The sequence below is a fragment of the Martes martes genome, assembly GCF_963455335.1.
Source record: "Martes martes genome assembly, chromosome: 16".
Taxonomy (NCBI): Eukaryota; Metazoa; Chordata; class Mammalia; order Carnivora; family Mustelidae; genus Martes; species Martes martes.
Genome location: NC_137904.1, coordinates 32,925,941 through 32,949,137, shown reverse-complemented (window position 1 = coordinate 32,949,137; position 23,197 = coordinate 32,925,941). Strand labels below are relative to the sequence as shown.

Sequence of the window (23,197 nt, the reverse complement as noted above, 5' to 3'; positions counted from 1 at the left end):
GCAGACCTCCAGGTGAGAGGCGCGCAGAGGGCGTGCCTGTGGGCAGGATGTGGGTGTCGATCCCTTGCCCCGCTCTCGCCAGGGGCCTCATTGCAGAGAAGAAGCTGTTCCTTGCCCTGGCAGGGGTCCTGGCCGTACTCATCTTGGCCCTGCCCTGTGAGAGCACTGGCTCAGGTAATAGCCCTTTGGATAGCCAAGGAGGAGGGCAACGGAGGGGGGAGGTGTCCAGGTCTGGGGGGAGCCCATGGGTCCCCTAGACCCTGAGTCCCCTTCCCTCTGAACAGCCTCCCCCGTGACTGTGGAGACCTCGGTCCTTCGGGACTGCATAACAGAGGCCAAGCTGCTGGTGGATGCTGCCTACAATCAGACTCAGAGGAGGTGGGTCTGGGACGGTCAGCACAGTGGGTGGGCTCCAGCCATGGTCATGTCAGCCATCACCCTGCCCCTGGGCACTTGGGACAGTGCCATGTCGGTAGACAGTCTCCCTTCCGTCCATCCTGTTGGTTCACACTGCCCGGGCTGGGGCTCTGCTGGGGGCTCTGCTTCCTTTCTCCAGCCCTTGCTCTTCCCCTGCAGCATCACGGAGCGCCTCCGCAGTGGCCTGGCCAGCCCCATGGACCTCCTGTCCTACTTCAAACAACCGTTAGCAACCACCAGGACAGTGGTCCAGGCTGCCGACTACATGCACGTGGCCTTGGAGCTGCTGGAGGGGAAGTTACAACTCCAGGGATCCAGTTCCCTCAACGTCACTGGTACTGTGCTCCCCACTGAGCCCCAGGGCCTGCCCTGGCCTGGGAAAGGAGGGTACACAGCCTGGACTGTTGGGAGGGAAGAGGTTCCGGGGATGGAAGGTATGGAATAGGCCAGCTCAGGAAGGAGCCAGGACCCTGACCCCCTGTCCCACCCCCAGATGTACTGACAGAACCCCAGCTTCGGCTGCTGTCCCAGGCCAGTGGCTGTGCTCTCCGGGAGCAGGAGGAGAAGTGCAGCAACAAGTATCGAACCATCACCGGGAGATGCAACAACAGGTGGGTGCAGGGGCCGCACCTGACTGAGGAGGCCTCCCTCCCCTCTGCCGCCCCTCACCTCACGGTGAGTGCTCTCCAGGCCCAGAACTCCTGCCGACTAGAGCCAACTCTCTGCTGCAGGAGAAGACCCTTGCTGGGGTCGTCCAACCAGGCCCTGGCCCGCTGGCTGCCAGCTGAGTACGAGGACAGGCTGTCCCTCCCCTTCGGCTGGACACCCAACAGGAGGCGCAATGGTTTCCTCCTCCCTCTTGTGAGTAGGGGCTGCGGATCCGGGTCGGGGGGGCACTCCGCCGCTTCGAAACAGTAAGAGCACAGCCCCCAGCTGGCTGGAATCCTGGCTCTGCCACTGGCCAGCTCCAACTCTGAGCAACCCATACAGCTGAGTCTCAGTCTCCTCATCTGTAAAATGGCAGTAGAATCCACTTCGTGTCTCTGGTGCGTGAATTATAAGGTCCCTAGTATGAACATCTACGTAGGACGTGATCTAGTAATGCCAGCCAGTATAGTGCCGAAAGAATTAGTATCAAAGTATCTATCCAAGTAAAAGAGCGGCATGTCTTACTCTATGTCTATTGATTGAAATGATTTCACATTTATCAGTTTATCAATTTTCTATTCATATGTCAATATGACTCCTCCATCAACATCTGTATATTAATTCTTCCATCTGTCTATCCAATTCCTTCTGTATTTGTTATCCATCTCCTACCAACTGGTCCATGCATCTCTCAGTCACTTCTGTCATCTCGTTGGTCTATAAATTGATCTATCCATTCAATCTGTTTACCTCTTTGGAAGAGGTGGTCAGGTCTCAGCCAGCCAACCTGGCCTCTGCCTTTCTCTACTCCTGGAATCCTCAGGAGCCACACCTGAGGCCATGAGCACCCCACAGGGGGTGGGACAAAGTACAGCTGGGGAGGGAAGGGCAAGAGAGGAGGAGAGAACGTGTTCACGCCAGCAGGGGCAATCTGCAGAGCTGGCCTGGGATGCCTCACGCTGACCTCTCTTCCCACCAGGTCCGAGCCGTCTCCAACCAGATCGTGCGCTTTCCCAGCGAGAGGCTGACCTCCGACCGGGGCAGGGCCCTTATGTTCATGCAGTGGGGCCAATTCATTGACCACGACTTGGACTTCACCCCTGAGTCCCCAGCCAGAGTGGCCTTCACTGCGGGCGTGGACTGCGAGAAGAGCTGTGCCCAGCTGCCCCCCTGCTTCCCCATCAAGGTACCTCTGCTGGGCCTCAGGCCAAGAGCTGGGGGTGGGGGTGTGAAAGGTGAAGCTCCCGGTTCAAGGAGCTGTCTGTGGTGCTGAAGTGTCAGACAAAGGTGAGGAGCCGGACCCTGTACATAACCCCGGGTTCTGTGTGTGTTTGGAGGGTGAGGATGGGGGCGGGGCAATCTGCCAGCAGGTTTAGTGCAGGTTTCACAGAGGAGGAAGCACTGGAGACTACCCTGACCCATGGGTCTGATCCCGACAGGAGAAGCCTCTGGACTGCTGCTTTTGAGAGCCTTTAGGGACTCTTAGCTCTTGCCCTTCTCTCCTTCCTGAAGAGGTCCAAGAGCCTTGCAGCTTTCACCAGTTCCTGGGGTGCTGTTGTGAGCAGGGTGCTATCATTCAGGCTGAGAGGCAAGGATGGTGTGGAACACTGGGGAAGGAAAGCCAGACTCCAGGGAGCAGAGCCTCTCTGGGGGAATGGGCCTAGGGAGGCGGGGGACACACGTGCATACACTCCCACATTCATTCACCCCTAACAGGTAGGGTGACATTCATGGGGCAACCTTACCCATTCCTCAAGCTCTGGTTTAAGGGCAGCTCCTTGGGGGAATCTTCCTATATCTTCCTAGCACACCTTTTGTTTTTGGCTTTTAGATCAAGCATAGCAAATAGTGCCTCAATTTAGAGTCACATTCCCTATTTGTGCACCTATTTTCACTGAACGCCAGCTTCCTGCAACCTGTGCTGGGTTGTGCTGACCTTTGTTGGTTTCCAAAGCACCCAGCATAGAAGGGTGCTTAGGAAATGTCTGTAGAATTAAATGGAATGAGAGCAGCACAATCCCAAATGTCAGGAGAACTAGGTCATAATCCTTCCTCTCCTGCTAATGAGTTGTCACTTCCTTTCTCTGAGCCTCAGTTTCCCCATTTGTAAAATGAGGATCCTTTCATGACTCTCTGATACAAAGCGCTAAGGATGCTCAGATTGACCTGCTGAGCAGCACGAGTCTGTGTGAGTCAAGGAGGGCTTCCTAGAGGAGGAGAGTTTCAAGAAAGGTTTTGAAGCAGGTGAGGAATGATCCAGAGGAGTGAGCTTGCTCTTGAGGGACCCCCTTGTCACTGGCTCCTTTTCCACCTCAGATCCCACCCAATGACCCCCGCATCAGGAACCAGCGTGACTGCATCCCCTTCTTCCGCTCGGCACCCGCATGCCCCCAAAACAGGAACAAAATCCGAAACCAGCTCAACTCGCTCACCTCCTTCGTGGATGCCAGCATGGTGTACGGCAGCGAGGTCTCCCTTGCCCAGCGGCTTCGCAACCAGACCAATTTCCTGGGGCTGCTGGCTGTCAACACCCGCTTCAGCGACAATGGCCGGGCCCTGCTGCCCTTCGACAACCTTCGTGATGACCCCTGCCTCCTCACCAACCGCAAAGCACGCATCCCCTGCTTCCTAGCAGGTCAGCCCCTGGTGGTCGCCTGAAGAAGATGTTAAATAAGACCTGGTACAAAAGGGTTTTGTTCAAAGCCAGCAAGTGACTGTAAAGTCCAGGACTTTGCTTTCCTTCCGGGCCTCCAGGAGAAGCTCTGGCTATAGGAATGGGCTCTGCCCAACCCTCTTTCTCTTTCCCCTGGGCTCCTGGGGAAAGCAGTCTGCTCCCAAGTCCACAGCTGGGGAAAGGTCTAGCTCTTGGTCGAGAGTGTGTTGATGGCTGCAGTTTACGGGACAGGTGGGCTCGCAGTCTCAAAGTCAAGGTTCCTAGGGTCATCCGGGTCCCTCCACCAGCTCTGGGTCTGGTCACTGGTAGAACAGAATCATGCCCAAGCCCAGCAGCTGCTCTGTGCTTTCCCACTTGCGTGAACCTGTTTCAGTAAATTTGGGACCTGAGACCCCACTGTCTCCCCCATCCTGACCTGTTGTGTGGGGTGGAGGGTGGCAGTCAGTGAGGAGCCCCATTGCCCAGCTGAGGAGATGGAGGTCCAGTGAGGACCGGGAACTTGGCCCGGGTCATAACACGCTACCACCTCCTTCTGGTCCCCAGAGCTCTGTCTGCCTTAGCAGAAAGACATTTCCCTGGGGAGGGTTGTGTTGACTCTGAACTTGGGGTTTTCAAGGTGACTCCCGATCATCGGAAACCCCCAAACTGGCGGCTATGCACACCCTCTTTGTGCGGGAGCACAACCGGCTGGCTACGGAGCTAAAGCGTCTGAATCCTCGGTGGACGGGAAACAAGCTGTACCAGGAGGCCCGGAAGATCGTGGGCGCCATGGTACAGGTAGGGAGTCCTGGGCCCAGCACCCCCAGAAGACAATCTGGCATGAGACACCATTTGGTAGAGTGGCTCCCACTTCCCTTAATACATCCTTTGGGGCTGTGTCTCAAATCAGCTGGGTCTGGGTAATGGGGAGTGTACCTGAGATCTGACCTGTATGGCAAGCTCTGCCACTAACTCGCTGTGTGACACTGTCCTTGTCACCCTGCTCTCTGGGCTTTGGGACCTTCATTGGCCAATGGGAAATGCGTATTTCCACATTTGACACGATGGCAATAAAGAATTGGTATGTCTGAGGAGCCCTTCAGAAAGCAAAAGTTTTGTCCAAAGGCAAGGGAATGGGGTGGGCGGCTGCTAAGGTAATGTTCCTCCTGCCTTCTCTTATAGATCATCACCTACCGAGACTTTCTGCCCCTGGTTCTGGGCAAGGCCCGGGCCAGGAGAACGCTTGGGCCCTACCGTGGGTATTGCTCCAAAGTGGACCCTCGTGTGGCCAATGTCTTCACCCTGGCCTTCCGCTTCGGCCACACCATGCTCCAGCCCTTCATGTTCCGCTTGGACAGCCAGTACCGGGCCTCAGCTCCCAACTCACGCGTCCCGCTTAGCACGAGCTTCTTTGCCAGCTGGCGAGTCGTGCATGAAGGTGACCAGGTCTTAAAAGCAGATGGAAATGGGGGTGGGGCCAAGCTTAGTGCCAGGAGGCCGGTCTGCTGCTCAGGCCACTGCTAACCATCTCCCCAGGGCAGTACAAAGCAGGTGCACTAAGACCCTCAGGCCTGGGCCTCCCACCCCCTTAGGGATCAGAGGATTTCCAAAGGGAAGGAGACTCATGTCAGATGAGCTTGTGGGCCAGGGAGGAGGTTGCCTTCTGCTCCTTCTTCAAGAAGTAGGGGTGACTTCTTTCCCTGCCAGCCTCAGCTCCCTTCAAGTCTACCCAGGCCTTTGTTTCCTGATACAAACATTATGGAATGTAAGCCACTGACTTGTCCCGCTCTGAGCTAGCTTAGCCTCCTAATGACCCAGGGTCCCCCCAGAGGCTGATCCGGTCCTTGCTGCTCACATTTTCCGCCACCAGGTGGCATCGACCCCATCATCCGAGGCCTCATGGCCACCCCTGCCAAGCTGAACCGTCAGGATTCCATATTGGTGGACGAGCTGCGGGACCGGCTGTTTCAGCAGGTGCGAAGGATCGGGCTGGACCTGGCAGCTCTCAACATGCAGCGCAGCCGGGACCATGGCCTCCCAGGTGAGGGCTCTGCTCGGCCTGGGGCTGCTGCTGGGGGCGGGGGCAGGTTTCAGAGGAGACCCTTGGGCATCCTTTCTGGCTGCAACCATGTACCCCGTGCACTGTGGTTCAGAAGCACTTGGCCGAGCTCAGAAAAGGAAAGGAAAGTGTCCCTGGGACCACCCTTTGGCATCCTGCCACATCTTCGCCCCCTGCTGTAGGTCCTCTAGCTGTAGGTTCATAGCACGCCACGACCTAGACACAATCTGCTTGTGGACAAAGCAGATTAGGACATCCTGGGTGGAGAAAACAATAGGTTCAAAGGGCAGGGAAGATGTGCCCTGTTCCCCGCTACCCTGGCGACTTCCAAGGAGGAAGATTCTTGTTCCGGGGACATAGGAACTGGCTCCTGGCTCTAAGTGCAGAAAGGCAAAGAGCCTAAGAGGCAGGAACCCAGGTGGAGTAAACTTAAGACGGCCTTGACTGTTTCCTGAGGACACAAAAATCACAGGAAAGAAGAAAAGTGTATCCCAGGAAAGAAGAAAACTTAAGCACTTTGCCAGGAATTTTCATGGCTATTAATAATTTTGTTCTGCCAATGACCCCGAGAAACAATTATTACGGCCGTTTTTATGGCTTAGGAAATAAGTTCAGAGACAGCTAGTCATCCTCTTGAAGCCACATAACTAGGAAGTAGTAAAATTTGAATCAGGTTCAGAATGTCTCCTTCCTTCCTTCTGTGCAAGCCATAATGTTAGGGGAAGGCTTTGTTCACCATCTTGTCCCCCTCTCCCCCTCCCCTACTTTCCTGTCTACAACCTGAATCCCCATCTGCCTTGGCTCATCTGTGGCTCTGTGTAATGGGATGGGGGCAGTCTCCACTGCACCTACCAGCGCACCTGGTAGGCTCACAGCCTGTGCTCAGGAACCTGTTCTTGCCTCCTTACACGGGGGGTGGGGGAGCAGGGGGCGTGTGTGTGTGTGTGTGTGTGTGTGTGTGTGTGTGTGTGTTTCCCACCACTAAAAAGCCGTGGGCCCCCCCTGCTGGAGAACTGAGATTGCCAGTGACCCAGGTGCCACACCTTGCCCTCCAAGCTGTCCCAGAAATACCATCCAGACACTAGCTCCCACAGTCTCCTCCAATCCCTTCCCAAGTTCAACACCAAATTTAGAATTGGAAGAGCTTGTATGAAATTCACTTACTGGTGGGGTGACCTGAAGAAAGTCACAGTTGCTCAAGCTGGGCAAATACCCATTGATACAATGGAGATTACAAAGTGCCTCACAGAGGTGCTGTGAGGACCCTAAGGGATGATCACAACCAGTGCTTAGTGAGGTAAAGCATTATATTGTCTTCCTTTGCTCACCCTGAAGATGGTGTTTGTGAGTTGTAGTTCAATGGACAATATTGGGCAGGTGTTTCTTCAAGGTTAGGGCAAATCTGTCTCCTATCTTCATGGTCCCCACCCCATCCTCTGGCTTGGTCCTGGGTGGGATCCTAATAGCAGAGAAATCCAAAGACTGGCCTTTGGTAGTGAAAAAAAATGTTCAAATGGCTTTGTTGGGATATAATTAGCATATCGTAAAATTCCCCCATATGAAGTATACGATTCTATGACTTCAGTATATCTAGAGTTGTGCATCGATCGCTCTTTTTGTGGGGTGGGCATCTGTTAAGGTCTCCAGCCCACTGATCACCATTGCTAATGTCAGAACATTTTCCTCACTCACAAAAGAAACCTTACAATAACGGTCACTGCCTGTCCCCTCCCCATCCCTTGACAATCACTGATCTTTCTATGTCTACATGGTTGCCTGTTCTGGACCTTTCATGTAGATGGAATCATAGAGCATGTGGTCCTTTTCTGAGTAAACTTTAACCACGCTCTTCATTTCTTCGTTTGTTCACCTATGTATTTGTTCATTCTTTCCTTCTCCAGATCTGAGTAAGAGTCTTTTATGTTTTGTGTCTTTCTCATTTGTACCTAAGTGATGCACTTGAGCCCAATAGCCCTGGGATATTAGGTGTTGTATTAGGACACACTCCTCAGTTTGGTGCACACAGAGCATGGCTGTCTACTCACTTTGGAAACTAGAGGGCAGTGGTTTGATCTTTGGAAGGTTCAGCCTCTTCTGTCAGCAGGGATCTTGCTCTGCCTGACATTTTCTGACCCCAGAGCTCTCTCGGGAGAAGCTGTGGAGAAGCAGAAGCTAAGGGGAAGTCAGCAGGGTGAGACTGACCTTCCTCCGCCCCCTTTCCCTACAGGGTACAATGCATGGAGGCACTTCTGTGGGCTCTCCCAGCCCCGGAACCTGGCACAGCTCAGCCGGGTGCTGCGAAACCGGGGTTTGGCGAGGAAGTTCCTGAATCTGTACGGGACACCTGACAACATTGACGTCTGGATTGGGGCCATCGCAGAGCCTCTTTTGCCAGGGGCCCGAGTGGGGCCTCTTCTGGCTTGTCTTTTTGAAAACCAGTTCAGGAGAGCCCGAGATGGGGACAGGTAAGGGACCCTCCCCTGAAGAGACCAGCCCCAGAGACAGGGCAGAAAAGCACTAGCATGTCAAGACTCAGCAAGGGGGAAAGCGCCCTTTTTAGATTCGTTTCTTCTGAGCTCACTGGGTCTGAGGCCAGGAGGCTCCTCTGCGGAGAGCCTGGTCAGAGTGAGAGAGACCATGGGCTGGGCAAGGCTGATGGTGCCTGAGCTGTTTGGCCAGTAGGTCCCAGAAAACATAGGCAGAAAGGACTAAATCTGGTTTCCTTCCAATAAAGCTTATCATTTACGACCCGAGTCCATGTTCAAATCCAGCCCTGGCCGCTTAAATTACTATGCCCTTAACACTGAGCAATTTCCTTGACCACTGTACTTGTTTCTTCATTTATAAATTCATTTGTAAATTTCTTCATTTATAAATTTTTGCAGGAATTCCGGAGAAACGAGTGAAATAATGTGAAGTACGGGGCATACAGCAGGTGCTCATTATGTTCATTCCTCCCTGACCTTCACCTACATCTCTTGACTTGTCTTGGTAGGTTCTGGTGGGAAAAACGGGGTGTTTTCACCAAGAGACAGCGCAAGGCCCTGCGCAAGATTTCCTTGTCTCGAATCGTGTGTGACAATACCGGTATCACCACCGTTTCAAGGGACATCTTCAGGGCCAACACCTACCCGCGGGGCTTTGTGAGCTGCACCTCCATCCCAAAGCTGAACCTGTCAGCCTGGCGGGGTACATGAGGCCTCTACAGGTAAGGGGCGGCCCTCCTCCAACATCCTTCCCTGACCAGATGGCTGAGTCCTTTTAGACTTCCAAGCAGAGACAACCAAACTTGTCACCAGAGGCAGGGTAGTCTTCCTGCTGGCTTCCGGTATGCTAGCTTCTGGACAGAGAGTTAATCCACGGCCGAGGACTTTGGGGGGCAGTTGGGAAGCCTTAGCTTAGTTGTCAGCACCCTAAAACAGCCCCGTGTCTGGACCTCCAGCAAGTTCCTCACTTGCCCACATCTGCTGCTTCCACAGGAGCCCACCCCAAGCCTCCGGCCACAGGCACAATAGAACCTGGGGAAGACCACGAGGAAGCCTCCTCCCCCGGAGCAACCGCACCTGCTGACGCTTTTGCTGGCTCTGGCTCATTGCTGGTTCTGTGGCTGGCAGCAACAGCCAGGGCTCCTGGCAGCGGTGAACCTGCCCACCTTGGGAGCCTCCTAGGTCTTAGGTCAGGTATTGGCTCTGGGTACAAGAAGGTCTTGAGGCCCAGGCAAGAAGAGTCATCTGGTTGGTCTCTGACCTTTTTGCTATTTCCCAGCCTGTCCCCATCCCCCGGCCATGACTGCAGCCCACACCACACCCGGACCCATCCGCCCCACCACCCTCTGCTGAGCCTGCAGGCCGGGCGGTGAGCTCCGCTTGTACCAATAAAAGACTGCTTAGGGCAAGAGCTGGTTTCTGCGTTAGGCTGGGGAGGGCACAGCCTCAGCCCTGTGCTTTGCTCCAAACATCTGAGAGGAGCACTGCCAGGGCCCCACTGAGACTAACCCCTAAGCCTCTCTTGCGGGCTGACTCCAGACACTCTTGAGTGGGGAAGGGCAGAAAAGGGAAGGTTCAGGAGAATACCCTGGCCACGCCAGCAACCTGAGCAGAAAAACAGCCAACATGTTAGTCAAGTACAAAAAGTTTTTATGTACAAAAAACACAATAAAAGATACTACCCGGCTAGTAGAAAGGACTGGGCACTGCCTTCAGCCTTCATTTCCTTGTATCTCAAATCCAACAAGCCCCGAGTGGCAGGAGGAGGCTACCCTAGAAAGAGGAGGCCGAGGCTCCCGGGCCAGGCATTCAGGATCTGTCTCCTCTTCCCTTCTTGAGCCTCCACTTGTAACACAGGCTGTGAGGCAGGAGGTGCCTGCAGCTCTCTGCTCTCAGGACAGCGAGACAAGCCAGAAAGGAGGCTGTGTGAGGACAGGACTAATGGTGGGGTCACCCCACACTGGGCTAACCCAGCAAGCCTGCCCTGGCGTGACAGCCGCTCGCAGGAACTGAAATATGCAGAGAGGGATCGCAGGTCTCCAGTGGTACCGGCGCCCGGCAGAGGGAGGCCCTGCCGAAGACTAGGCAGAGGCGCCGGCCTGGGACTCTCTCTGCTCTTCTGGGTCTCAGCAGGCTGGTGGGGTCGCTGGGGAAAAGATGAAGAGGCAGGACGACACCAGTCTCAAACATCACCCGTCTTATCCTCTTGCACAGAGGGGAAAGGGGACAGGGCCGCTGTGAGCTAGGAAACCATGGTCCCCGAGGGGCTCACGAGGTCCTGGGGAAGGCTTTCTCGGGCCTCCTGCATGCGGCGCCGGGCGCGACGGAAGGCCTCTGTGAGGGGAGCAAGTGCAGTGGTCAGCCACCATGGTGTGGGGAGGGGTGGGGCTCGTGCGGATGCAGGGTGGCCGGCTAAGGGGTGGAGGGAAACCTACCCAGCACATTGTGAACAGAACTCTGCTGGCTGAACCCTTCCAGACGGTCCAGCACGCTCCGCATCCTTTTCCGGAGGGAACTTGACTCCATGAAGGCCCTGCACAGAAGCCCAGCACATGGTCAGGGCTGCTGCCCAGGCCGTGGGGTAAGGCTCCCCGAGGCGGAGGGCCGGGGTCACTCACCTGGACTGCTGTAGGCAGTGCAAGCGGAAGGTGACACTGCCGGTGGTCTCGGTGCGGAACCCAAAGCGGCTCAGACGCTCCCCCTGAGGCATGCAGTTAAGACAGCGTCAGGTTTCTGGGGGTTCTAGATCCCAGACCCACTCTTACTCCCACTCTTGGAAAAGATATCCGCTGGGGGGGGACCTCCTCCCAGCACCCAGACTCCATCACCTCAAGGCTAACGTGGGGCTCCCAACTGTACATCGGGGATGCCCCAACCTCAGCTGAGAATAAGCAGTCTGAGAAGAGGCCTGCCAATCCTCGCCGCCTTTGGTGACTGAAGCCTCAGTGATGGTCTGGAAGGAGGGGCCAGTCACTCTGACAGGACCGGGGTAATCTTTAAATCTACTTACTTCCCAAGATCTCCCAGGACAGCAGTGTAGATGTCTGTACCTGGTTTAAGATGTGGCCATGACCTCTAGCTGAAGCCACGGGAAAGAAGGGACTAAGTAATAATGAAGCAACAAAGGGGCCTTAACCCTCATCCCACCTTCTGCAGAAGAGATAGGAACCTAAGCTCCCAACGAGAAGTATGCCCTGAGACAAAAGGTACCTTGAAGGTTCCTGGTATCCGCACGTAGGAGAGGTCCTCCAGTTCCAGAGAGCCGCCGATGAAAAACCTCCTCAGCTCAGCCAGCGTGCCGAGCTCCATGGGCCTCCACGTGGGGACTGTCAGGGTGTGTGAGCCTGTGCCGGGAGAGTGGGGCCTCAGCCAGAGAGGGCATGTGGTCCCTCACTGGACTCCCAGCAGTGACACAAGCCTAGCCACCACTGGAACACCTTGTCTAGGGACAATCTGACCTCTGAGGAGGGGATCCTGGTGGTCTGGGATACCTGTCTGGAAATCAGTCAGCTAAAAATTCACGCCTCAGCTCTGCCAATTATTACCTGTGTACCCAGAAGTTTCTTCACTCCTCTGAGCCCCATTCCCCTCACTAGTAAAAGGGCAATGGTGGTGCCTCCACCTCGAGGAGTGGCTGGTGGGATTACCCGAGAAGCACGTAGCACAATGCACAGCACCACACAGGACACAGCAGCTCTTATTTCAAAATGAATGCCGATCCATTCAATACACGGATGCCAAGAGCCCACCCTGCCTGAGCGCCTCCCTCTAGGCTGCGAGTCAAAACAGAGGCGCTCGGAGCAGATGCCACAGACACCCGGGCTGCTCGGCTTCCGAGTCAGCCGCAGGCTCGCTCAGCTGTCTCTCAGGGAGCAGGGAGAAGGCCTCAAAGGAGCAAGGAATCCAGCAAGTTCAATGCTTCTAATTCCTAATTGTGCCTCCTCCTCCCTGGGAGAGGCCAAATGTTTGAGAAGTCTTAGTCTCGGTCCTATGAGCTGGGGCATGTGGACCACTTGGAGGGCGGGGACGAGACGTCACCTGGGGTGGCAGGCAGCACCACAGCGCCATAGCCTTCCACACGATACCTCTGCCAGAAGTCCAGCGAGAGGACCTCACAGTAGAGCACAGGCCACTCCGGGAGGGCATCTGGGAAAAGTGAGAGAAGCAGCCAGGTCACAGGAGGCCTTCTCCCAGACAGGGTGCCACCAGAGGACAGCCTGGGCCCAGGATCTACTGAGCTACTCACCAGCAGATTCATCTTCATGGAGGAAGGAGGCCTCAAATGTGAATGGGTAGGAGAAGTAAGCCACCTTATCCTAAAAAAGAGAAGTGGTATTCCATACTCAGGGTCATGGGGTAGGCAAGGCCTCACTGAGAATCTGTTCTCCCTGAGGCCAGTGACACCTTCACAAGGGAGAAAGAAAAACTATCCCCCCGCACAGGGGAAGTAAGAGGCTAAGAGGGCACGGGGCACCCACATATAAGCTGCTACCATCCTCAGAAAGTCAGAGAGGGAAGCCCTGTACCAGGCGGTAGCCCGCAGAGCTGCAGAGAAGGGCCGGATGCAACTCTGAGTGCTCCCCTGGCTGGCGGCCCGATAATCTCCAGAGTCCCGCTCCCGGCCAGAGAGCCCTCCTGTCTTCCATACCATTCCCAGGGATTTGGTGGCACAGGTCTGTGTTATTCCTGAGAGCTGCTGGAATGCTGGGCTTGACCAATCTGAAAGCCAAAGACCACATATGGTAAACTGACCTGGGAGAGAGGTGGGGGGTTGAGAAAAGAACAAAGTTCCTTCACCTCTTCATACATTCACACACACCATTGTTCACCTAACATTTACTGAGTGTCTCCTATGTGCCACGACCAGTCACTGGGGATATCGTGGTGGGCAAACAGAAGTGATCCCTGTCTCTCAAGGAGCTACCATGCCAGCTTGCGGGGGACACAGACAACAAACCAACAAGAGGCTATCAGGTAGTGACAGAGGCTGTACTAAATACAGAGCAGGCTTTTTTAGATCGGGTGGTGAGGGAGGACCTCTCAGAGGGGACACTTAGGCCGAGACCTGAACTCAGTCGTGCAAAGATATGACAGAAAAGGTTTCAGACAAAGGAAATGATCTCCGAAAGGCCCTAACGTGGAAATGAACTTGGCATGTTCAAAAACAGAAAGTATGAGTGGAATATTGTAAGGGAGAAATCGGCAGGGGCCAGCTTGCTCCAGCTTTGGAGCTGGGATTTTACTCTAAGTGGGAGGGGAAGCTGTTGGGGTTTAAAGTTCGAGAAAGATACAACTAATTTACATTTTCAAAGGTTCCATTTGGCTGTGGTGTCTGTGGCAAATGAACTGTAAAGGAAGCAAAGGGGTAAGTTAGAAAGTTAATTCATGGGCCTGGGCAGGGGATGGAGGAGGTTTGGTGTAAGGTGCTTGATAGAGGAGCCGGGGACATCCTTGGAAGATAGAGCCAACAGAAACTGTTGATGGAATGACTAGCTGTAGGGAGCTAGAGAAAGTGAGGAATCAAGGATGTCTCCTAGGTTTTTGGCAGCAGCAACTAAGTAAATGACATCATCATGTCCCTTAGGGAAGACCACGAAGGCCGGTTTGACCAGGAGGGAGAATCAAGAGTTCTTTGGATCATGTTAGGCAGGAATGACAAATGGATATGAGCCTGAAGTTCGGGGGAAAGGCCAAGGCGAGAGAGAATACTAGGAGCCTGAGACATACGTAGTAGACAAGCCCTGAGATGGATGGAACCACCTAGAAAGACTACAGAGAGGAAGTAATAGAAGGCCCAGGCCCAGCCCTGGACACTCTACAGCTCTGAGACCAACAGATGAGCTAAGAGCCAAGGGGACTCATGAGCCACCAATGAGAGCAAAGAGAGGAACGTGGAGCCAGAAGCCAAGAGGAGACTTCAAGTGAGGAAACGTGAGCTGTGCCACATGCTTCTCAGAGGTCATGTAGCATGAATGCAAAGATGTCACCACAGGATTTGACAACTTGAAAGTGATCTATGACCTTGAAAAGAACAGTCACCGTTTCTTTGAAAAAAGTGGGGATGCCTGGGGCGCCTGGGTGGCTCAGTGGGTTAAAGCCTCTGCCTTTGGCTCAGGTCATGATCCCAGGGTCCTGGGGTCGAGCCCCGCATCAGGCTCCCTGCTCAAGCGGGGAGCCTGCTTCCCCCCTCTCTCTCTGCCTGCCTTTCTGCCTACTTGTGATCTCTGTCTGTCAAATAAATAAATAAAATCTTAAAAAAAAAAAAAAGTGGGGAAGCCTGACTTAATGCCTCTACAAAACTGTCAGAATGGGTATAAAAGAAACTTAGGAATATTACTTACTAGTAGATGGCAATTCCACAAAGAAGTGGATGTAGAGATTGTCATACTCATAGCCTTGCGCTGAAACTAAGAAAACAAGAAACGATTTTAGCTTATTCTCCTGTCACCCTTAGCACCCAACCCTGTCCTGAAGGGCCTATGCACTTCGGGAAGCAAGGCCCTTGAGGGCCAGGAACTCCCTGCGCTTCCAGGAAAGGCTCACAACTGGTTTCCCAAGTAGGGCAGACAAGCCAGCACCTCCACCAGGGTGGGACTGATGACCTCGCAGCTGTCGGGGCCTTGCCCAAGCATCAGGGGATCCCTGTCTGGCAAGGCACTTACCCACCTCTCCATTTACAAAGAGCCGGAGGGCACCTGGTACAGTCTAAAGAAGAGAGAAGTGGGACAGGATCAGCAGCCAGGAAGTCCAGGGGAGTCAGCACTCATCCTCCAGCCCGTTCACCAATCCCTGGAAGACCTGACACTGGCAGCCGCCTAGTGCGCCGCCATGTGCTTCCTCCCCACACCCCCTCACACGAGCGGGGTGGGGTAGGGGGTGGGGGTGGGAGGCGTAGAGGGAGAAGATCTCAAGCAGACTCTGCACTGAGCATGGAGCCTGACGCGGGGCTTATCTCATGACCCTTATTTCATGAGATCACAGCCTGAGCTGAAATCAAGAGTCAGAGGCTTAACCGACTGAGACACCCATGCACCTCTGCTATATTTTAAAACACATAACAAGAACTATGCTCTATATGCTAGTCTCTGATTTCCTTCTGGCATGAAGCGTATGTCCTTTAAGAGACACGCTGTTACTCAGCCACAGTCCGAATGCCCTGGCTAAAGCCGGCTCGTGGTGGGGCAGGAAGCCAAGCCACTCACCATCTCAAAGTCTGTGCCCACGAGGCTGCTGAGATACTCCTTGTGCCGGCAATAAAGCTGAGGAAACAAACCATAAGCAAACTCAAGATGCAAACCCAACCAGACCGGGGTCAGTTCTGAATGGGAGGGAGAAAAGACGCTGTAACAGGAAATGCCCCAGAGAGCCCAGGCTGAAGCATCCACACCGCCAACTTTTTCAAGTAAAGCACAGAGGCTCCGGAGTCTGCTGGTCTGGGGCCCAGTCCTGTCCCTGGCACTTATAAGCCCCATGACCTTGGGCAGACTTTTTAGCTTTTCAATATCAGTTTCCTCATTTATAAAATGGTAATAATAAAAGCATTCACCTTAAAGTGAGGAAATAAAGTACGTGACAGGCCTCACAGAGCATGGTACATGCTCAAATAAATGGTCATTGTTATTATTATAATGTTATCATAGGATCAAAAGCTCGGGTCTGATATGTCAGCAATGCTTCCTATGTCAGGAGAGGGCCAGTAAAAAAGACCCTGCAACTGTGGGCATGAACCTCAGACATGCTCTCAGCTCCCAGGCACCCAGGCTCTTCCCTGCACTTGGAAGGAGGTCACTCTTACATCCTTGAACACACGCTGTTCCCGCTCCTCCTCCTCTGGCTGCGCGAGGCAGGACACGTTGTCCACTGTATACTTCCACAGCTCCTGCTTCTCTCCCTCGGTCTCAATTCTGTAAGGTCAAAGCCACAGAAAGACCAGCTCTGATGAGATCTCTCCAGACCTAGCCCAGGAATGAGCCATCATTGGCCATACACCTTGCTCTAAGCAAACAAGGACAAAAGTGGCCAGAACGATGAGCAGGTGAGGGAAACAAAATGGAAAAGCAGAAAGAGCATTAGAGTGGACATGGAGCGTGGGTTGGGGACCCATTTCTGCCTCAAAGTCATGAGGAAACCCTAAAGCATGACATTCCTGGCAACCAGTTCTCTCGCCTGAAAACAAACAGGTAGGCTTAGGTAATTTCTAATTTATAGTTCTTTTACTGTAAGGCAGGGAGGTAGCAAGAGTCAGGCCAGAGGAAGACACCTGGCTGAGCTTGTCCCGCCCTGCTGTGGCTGGTCCCTACAGGCAGCAGCACAGAGAACTATTTTCACTAACAACGCCACTGAAGTTACTTAGCCCTTTCAAACTGGTACAGCTGCCCACTTTCCGAGAACAGGGTCCCCAGGATGCTAAGGGTCTCTTATAAAGCAGAATATGAACCATTAGCTGGGAATTTAGAAACCAGGACAGATGAAGGACTTTCTCAGAATCTCCTCAACTTGGGGCAAGAAGTGAAGCCAGGAGAAGGAATGCCAGTCCCCACGCCCCCTCTCTTCCTCTCCTCACCTGTAGGGTCCTTTGAGGCCAGTGAAGTCAGGTTTTACTGTGATCACACCATTGCTGTCCACTTTCAGAGTACAGAGGACATGTTCATACTTCTTATACCCAAGCCTAGAAACCAGGAAATCAACACCCAGGTTCAGCACTGCTGGTCCCACTAACCGGAGAGAGGAAGAGGTAGTCAGCCCACGTCAGGGGAGAGGAGTGAGAATTGTCATAGTCAAATACCTTCTTCTGAGTACGACTAAGAAGAAAAAGAAGAAACAGTTCCTCCCTTCTGCATTCCCCAGGGGGACTATAACAGGGTACGTGATGGGTGACGAGAAGAGGAGGAGAATCTGAGCTGGGCAGTGGGGGCTTCACTCACTTCCCGTAGGGTCCCAGGTCTGCCATGATGTACATTGTCTGAAGAGGGGTGTTGATGACATGGTTGTTCCTGACAAACTCTTCTGAGGGTTCCCAGGTGACAATCCGTGACTTGAGGATGCCGCCCTCCCTGGAAGACACCACAGGAAGGCGGCACCCCCTGAAGAGCCCAAATGAAGTACCTGGGGGAGCACACCCAGAGGAGGCCCCCTGCAGAACGGGAAGCTCGAGGTGGCAGACATACCCAGACAATGGCCTGGAAGGACTACAAAGCCCCCCGCCCGAACCCCCTACTTATTTGTACTCACATCCCTCGCCTGTCCTGCCGTCGCCGCCTGACATTGGCCATCCGTTCGACCAAGAATGATGGCGCCTCCCGGGCTGCGGTGGTCATTTTCTGACAGTGCTAGGGAAAGAGAACAGCCCTGTGTGACCCATCTGGTCAGGGCCACGTGGGATGAAGTGCTGAAGGCAAGCCTTCCTTTTAAAACCTTATCTGGAACCTGTATCTAAGGGGTACAGCCACCTCACAGTTATAAACGTTAGGGGAGGGGAGCAGTGGCACAAAGAAGCCAAAGAAGATTCCTACCATGCCTTGGTTTGTTCCAAGATTTTAGCAGCTAATCATCCTTCAGAAATGAGTTTATTTATGCTAACATTAAAATGAGTCTGTCTGCAGGGGCGCCTGGGTGGCGCAGTCGGTTGAATGTTTGATTCTTGGTTTTGCCTCTGGTCATGATCGAGCCTCTCATCAGGCTCCACGCTCAGCACCGGAATCTGCTGGAGATTCTCTCTTTCTCTCCCTCTGCCCCTACCCCACCATGCACGTGCTCTCTCTCTCAAATACATAAATCAATCTTTAAAAAAAAATAAATGAGTCTGCAATCTTTGAGTACATACCAACAAAAAGTTGAGTGAGTGTGCCTGGTAGATGCTGATGTTACCAGGTACTTGGGAGATGCCAAACGGGATACAAAGTATCCTGTGAAAAGTCCTCCCATGGTTAATTCAGCACTAACTAATTTCATTTACTTTTCTAAATCAGAAAACCCGAATTTTATATGCTCCCTAACATAAGCATCAGTCTTTCAAAAACATTCATTTAATACCTGCTCCTTGCAGAGCTACAAAGGTCATAGGGAAAAATCAGAAAATAAAGGCTTTTCTCTCAAGGAGTTTAAAAATCTCCTGAGAAGAAAGAACATGTCATACAGGGATTGAGGCAAATGTAAGAGTATGTGAGCACTAGGGAACGGAGCACTAAGCCACTCCCCACAGCTGTACTGAATCCCTCTTGAAACCTATAGATTCAGAGTTGTGGCTGCATTCTCTAGATGGTTCGAGGCTCCACCCACCTGCCTCATCTCATGATGCATGGAAGAAGTCTTCCCTGGGTCTCTAGCCTGCCTATCATGAGAGACACTGCCCGTTCCCCCAGGCCCTACAGCCGGTGGAGAAGGAGCAGCAGCCACACCACCTGAAGACTGGGCCCGGACTCCAGCTTGGCTACCAGCAGCACAAGGCAGTTTCTGGAGAGGCTGCCTGTCTGAACAGGCTTCTGGTTTAACACACAGAACCCAATGAGGCCAGAAAGCTAGGGGAGGGAAAGAAGGAAGCTATGGGAGCCCAGGAAAAACAATACCTCCTCCACATTGGTGTATCTATCAGAGTCTGTGTAGGTAAAAATTCGTCGGTTCTTCCTGCCACCCGAATCCTCGAGTTTCAGGATCTCTTGTCGGTACTGATGATCCAAAGGGCTCTGACAAGCTGCTTCATTTCGGTACAGATCTACTTCAAACTGAGATCACAAGGACACAGAGATCTACTGAGAATATGTCAAACTTTTGTTCCTGTAACTGTTTCGTCAAATCAGTTCTATAGAGCCAATGCAATTTGATATGTTCCCATAGCCAACTTCCACTTCTCTGAACTAACTGAGGGCAGGGGATCCAAAGAATGTTAGAGCTAAATGGAACCAGAGTGAGGGTCTAATCCAATTAGACCCTGGTCTAGGTCTGGGTCCAGACCCTGTTACAGACAGCAGATTTCACCCAGAAGTGAAAAGTGTTTTACCCAGGATCATAGAACTGGGTAGTGTCATTCACTATGTTATACTGCCCTTTAAACACAATAGGGGGTGAGGGGGGCGGCACATGTGTGGCTCAGTCGGTTAAGCAGGTCTGCCTTTGGCTCAGTGCATGATCTCCAGATCCTGGGATCGAGCCCCATGTCAGGCTCCATGCTCCATGGAGAGTCTGTTTCTCCCTCTCCCTCTGCCACTCCCCCCACTCATGCTCTCTCTCTCTCTCCCTCCCCCCACCCAAATAAAAGGATAAAATCTTAAAAAAAAAACAAAAACAAAAACAAAAAAACAGGGAGAAGTATAAACTGCTATAATTTTCTGGAAATCAGTTAGGTGATATGTATCAGGAAGGCTTCCCTGCTACCAGCCAGGTGAAAGCGGAGCAGGTGGATGTAAACTGAGTGGAGAGGTGGCCTGGGCTCACCTGGCTGAAGAGCTTCTCCTGCCACCCAATCACGACTTCTTCCTCTTCCTCTTCCTCTGAGCGGTGTCCACCTCCAAAGACCACAGAGTGAGTCAAACGTTTGCATCAAATCAGCCCCACCTTTCGCTCTGTGACTGGTTATAACCCAAGTCCCTGCTCTAATATTTGCCACAAAACCAGCTGGAGTTTGGGGATTTATTAAGCGCTCACTCTAAACAAAGGTTGGAGGGGCTGAGGATGTATGTAGAAGCCAGGATTAGGACCCAAGCAGTCTCAATTATCACTGTAACTTGAACAAAAGGAAAGCATGGCTCCCAGGAATTATTTAATCTAATTCAGTGTCAGGAGTCAAACTCAGGATACAGGCTGGATAGCTCTTCCTCAATCCCAACTGTCCACATTTGCTAGAAAGGAGCCCTGGCGTCCTTGTCTTTACTGTTCCTGAAGCCATACGTCTAGAACCACAGGCACTGTAACCTTAGGAGACAAAGCACCAGAAGAGAAGAGGAAAAGCAAATAAATTATTATTTAAAGAAACAAACCGAATACACTCTTGGCTGAGTATGCCTTTTTGAGACATGTGCTTCATGACACACCAGCCCACACTCATGCCTGGGAATATATCTGAACAGATACAACAAATGCAGAGAGACTAGTGATTTAACACAAACACACTGTCCTCTCTTTCTCATTCTTCTGGCTTCTGAGATAAGGGAACTGCAGAAGCACAGTTGATGTTAATATGTACCTTTTTCAAGCAGACCCCAATTTTAAAATTGTTTTAGGTAGTGGGCATAAATATACATATAAATATATATATATAGATACATTTAAAGTACACATTTATACACTATATACATATGTGTAGTACACACACACTATGTATATATGTATGCATAGTACAAACATTTATGTATAGTATACACATACATTAGGAGTTTGGAGCATATTTTCTCTTAGCAAAAAATGCCACAACCAGTATTTAGTTTGCCAGGCAGATGTTTAACATATCAAAAGTATAGTCTTCTGTTATTTTACAACATCTGGCCATAGTTCAGTTCAGCTCTTGATGGCAAAAATCATGTCTTACTCAATTTTCTTAACACAACATAACAGAGTAGTTAAAATTGCTTGGGATCAAATCCTTGCTTCAACATTTACCAACCATGTGACCCTTGCCAAGGAACCCAACCTCTCTTGCCTTTTCTCAGACTACAGATCTGGGTCTACTCTGTCTTAAAAGGCAACTACCACTCCAGGCTCTTCCCCAGGTCCCCAAGGGGTCGCATCACCACCATATACCCACTGGCAGTTGGGTGAGGCCTAAAAGTGGCCAAGTCTATGAGATCCTTCCCAGGCTGGGCAGCAGGCTGGTAACGGAGGAAGTTGCTGGATGTGATTCTTTGCAGGTGGACTCTGTCAGGAAAAGAAAAGCCCAGAACACTCATTACAAGACACACAACCTGAAGATGAACACAGAGCAAAGATGGGAGGAACAAAAGAAAGAAGAGGGTGGGGCTCCAAGGTGTGTTGTGTGCACGTGAGCGTGGCCGGGGGTCTTAAGGGGAAGAGTGCGGATAAGTGCATTGGGTACAGAGCTCTGAGGAATTTGAGAAGGGCAGAGGCTTGAAAGGGCTTGGGTAGGTCTGGAAGCAGTGAGTGGAGCGGGTTGAGGGTGGTGAGGCAGACGCCGGGAGACCAGGAGGCAGAGTCAGGATTGAAAGCTCAAGTGGGGACTCAGCAAACAAGAAGTGGGGTTCAGGCTCGAATTATCTGAGAGCATAAAAGCACAGGCTCTGGGACGATGCGACTACCGGAGGCGCAAGTTGCGCACGGGGTCCCGGGAGCGATACACAGCCTCCCCGGTGTCAGTGCTCCAGACCGTCTCCGCCATGACAGCTGTGACTCGCCGCGACAGCGCCGGAAAGCGCACCGCCCCCAGTTCCCCTGGCAACAGGGACGCGGGGCTCCGGAGGCGGAGGAGATGCTGCGCGCGCAACCTAAGGTTCCCGGCACTGCGCCGCAGGCGCGCGCCCGAAGCGGGTCGGACCGTGGTGGAGGGTGTGCGCGTGGTCCGTTTGGGGTACCGCGGGGTCACCGCTTACCACGTGTGCGACAAAGCTCGCTCACACCTAAGACTGCACTTGATGCACTTTACAAATGAGGAGACCAAGGCAGTGCCATTGGCCCCTTTCACATAGATTCAGAAATGGTGATGGGGACCAGATCAGGTGACTTGAGTCCCGGATTCGACTTTTCTCACCACGCCACACTGCCTTCCACTGAATGCTCGGAAACTGTCCTGAAAATCGGTGGACGTGACTCACAGAATGCACCCATTCTTCCCAAAGGAGTCAGGGAAGGCGTTGGCACTTACTCAGACAAAATATATTCTTGGAAGAAAACCAAAAAAAGTGTCAGAAGAGTTAGTAGTCCTTGTGTTGGTATTCACTGAGCCGGAGAAAGAAGAAACAAGGAAGCTAACAGTAAGGAAGGAAAATTTGTTATTATTGAACTGGTTTTTCCCCTGTATGTGTTATTTCCGGATTTTTAAGCCACCTTAAGATACTCTACTGGCATCCTGAAAAGTCAGCAAAGTGCTATCCAGAAGTCATGCTTCATTGGATGATCAAAGCAGGGACACATTGTAACTGGGAGTCTGGCTCCCTGGCACCTTGGGGTAGGTCAACAGTTATCAACCTTTGACATTTGCCACTCCCCCAAGAGAGTAAGCAGTTGTCCCCTAAACTCGGTAATCTCATGCCAGTTTGATTATATGGCACTGGGAGTCCTGGACAGCATAGCTGCTGTTGTGTAACACCAAAGACTCAGCATAATAATAGTGCCATTTATTTAGTATCTAATATAGCCTGGGCACTCTGTTTGCATTGTCCCTAATCCTCATAGAAAACCCTTAAGTAGGCATTGCTACTCTCATGTAATGGATGAAGTCAGGGAAGGCCAGGGCTTAATGGGCTTACTAAGGTTGAACTCTCATTAAGTGGTGAAGGAGCTGGGATCCAGGTCCATCTTTCGAAGCCTAAACACCTTCCACTCTTTCGAAGCCTAAACACCTTCCACTCTGCCTTGCAGCCTCTCACCTACCACTGAGCTCATTAGTCCATAAAGGCACACAGTCTCCAACGTGGGAAACAATTATTTCACCAGATGCAACTATGGAGGCTTCAGAATACTCGCTGTTAAGAAATAGCCTCATTTTTCCTTTTAAAATTGTAAATAGACAACACTATGCCACACAAACAACAAATGACAAAGGTGGAGCATGCAGCAAGAGTTTAGTGTAGGGGCACCTGGGTGGTTCAGTGGGTTAAGCCTCTGCCTTCAGCTCAGGTCATGATCTCAGGGTCCTGGCATTGAGCCCCGAATCTGGCTCCCTGCTCAGCAGGGAGCCTGCTTCTCCCTCTGCCTGCTGCTCCCCCTGCTTGTGTTCTCTCTCTCTCTCTGACAAATAAATAACCTTTAAAAAAAAAAAAAGCAGAAATT

The 23,197-nt window shown here is 52.3% G+C and overlaps 2 protein-coding genes across 3 annotated transcripts; one reads left to right on the top strand and one right to left on the bottom strand.

The window, feature by feature from the left end:
* Window positions 1-47: 47 nt before the first annotated feature.
* On the top strand, window positions 48-9,669 carry EPX (eosinophil peroxidase; the record flags this gene model as incomplete). Its single annotated transcript, XM_080826789.1, has 13 exons — window positions 48-174; window positions 285-378; window positions 577-752; window positions 911-1,028; window positions 1,149-1,278; window positions 2,045-2,251; window positions 3,382-3,700; window positions 4,356-4,516; window positions 4,901-5,156; window positions 5,589-5,759; window positions 8,005-8,242; window positions 8,773-8,985; window positions 9,257-9,669. The coding sequence occupies 12 exons, from the start codon at window positions 48-50 to the stop codon at window positions 8,972-8,974; spliced, it is 2,199 nt and encodes a 732-aa protein (XP_080682915.1). The 3' UTR covers window positions 8,975-8,985; window positions 9,257-9,669.
* A 225-nt stretch (window positions 9,670-9,894) lies between these two features.
* Window positions 9,895-21,603, bottom strand: MKS1 (MKS transition zone complex subunit 1). 2 transcript variants are annotated; one of them, XM_080826754.1, is made up of 18 exons: window positions 21,508-21,603; window positions 21,000-21,109; window positions 19,694-19,764; window positions 18,829-18,984; window positions 17,495-17,592; window positions 17,188-17,316; window positions 16,827-16,931; window positions 16,059-16,167; window positions 15,466-15,522; window positions 14,926-14,968; window positions 14,605-14,670; window positions 12,912-12,982; window positions 12,510-12,579; window positions 12,302-12,409; window positions 11,474-11,607; window positions 10,882-10,964; window positions 10,699-10,796; window positions 9,895-10,597 (listed from the first exon to the last, which is right to left on the bottom strand). In XM_080826754.1, exons 1-18 carry the CDS (start codon window positions 21,585-21,587, stop codon window positions 10,506-10,508), a joined length of 1,680 nt encoding a protein of 559 aa, XP_080682880.1. In that variant the 5' UTR covers window positions 21,588-21,603; the 3' UTR covers window positions 9,895-10,505. The 2 variants fall into 2 exon arrangements, with proteins under 2 accessions (XP_080682880.1, XP_080682881.1); XM_080826755.1 differs by lacking the exon at window positions 10,882-10,964 and having other exon boundaries at window positions 9,898-10,597.
* Between the last annotated feature and the right edge of the window lie 1,594 nt (window positions 21,604-23,197).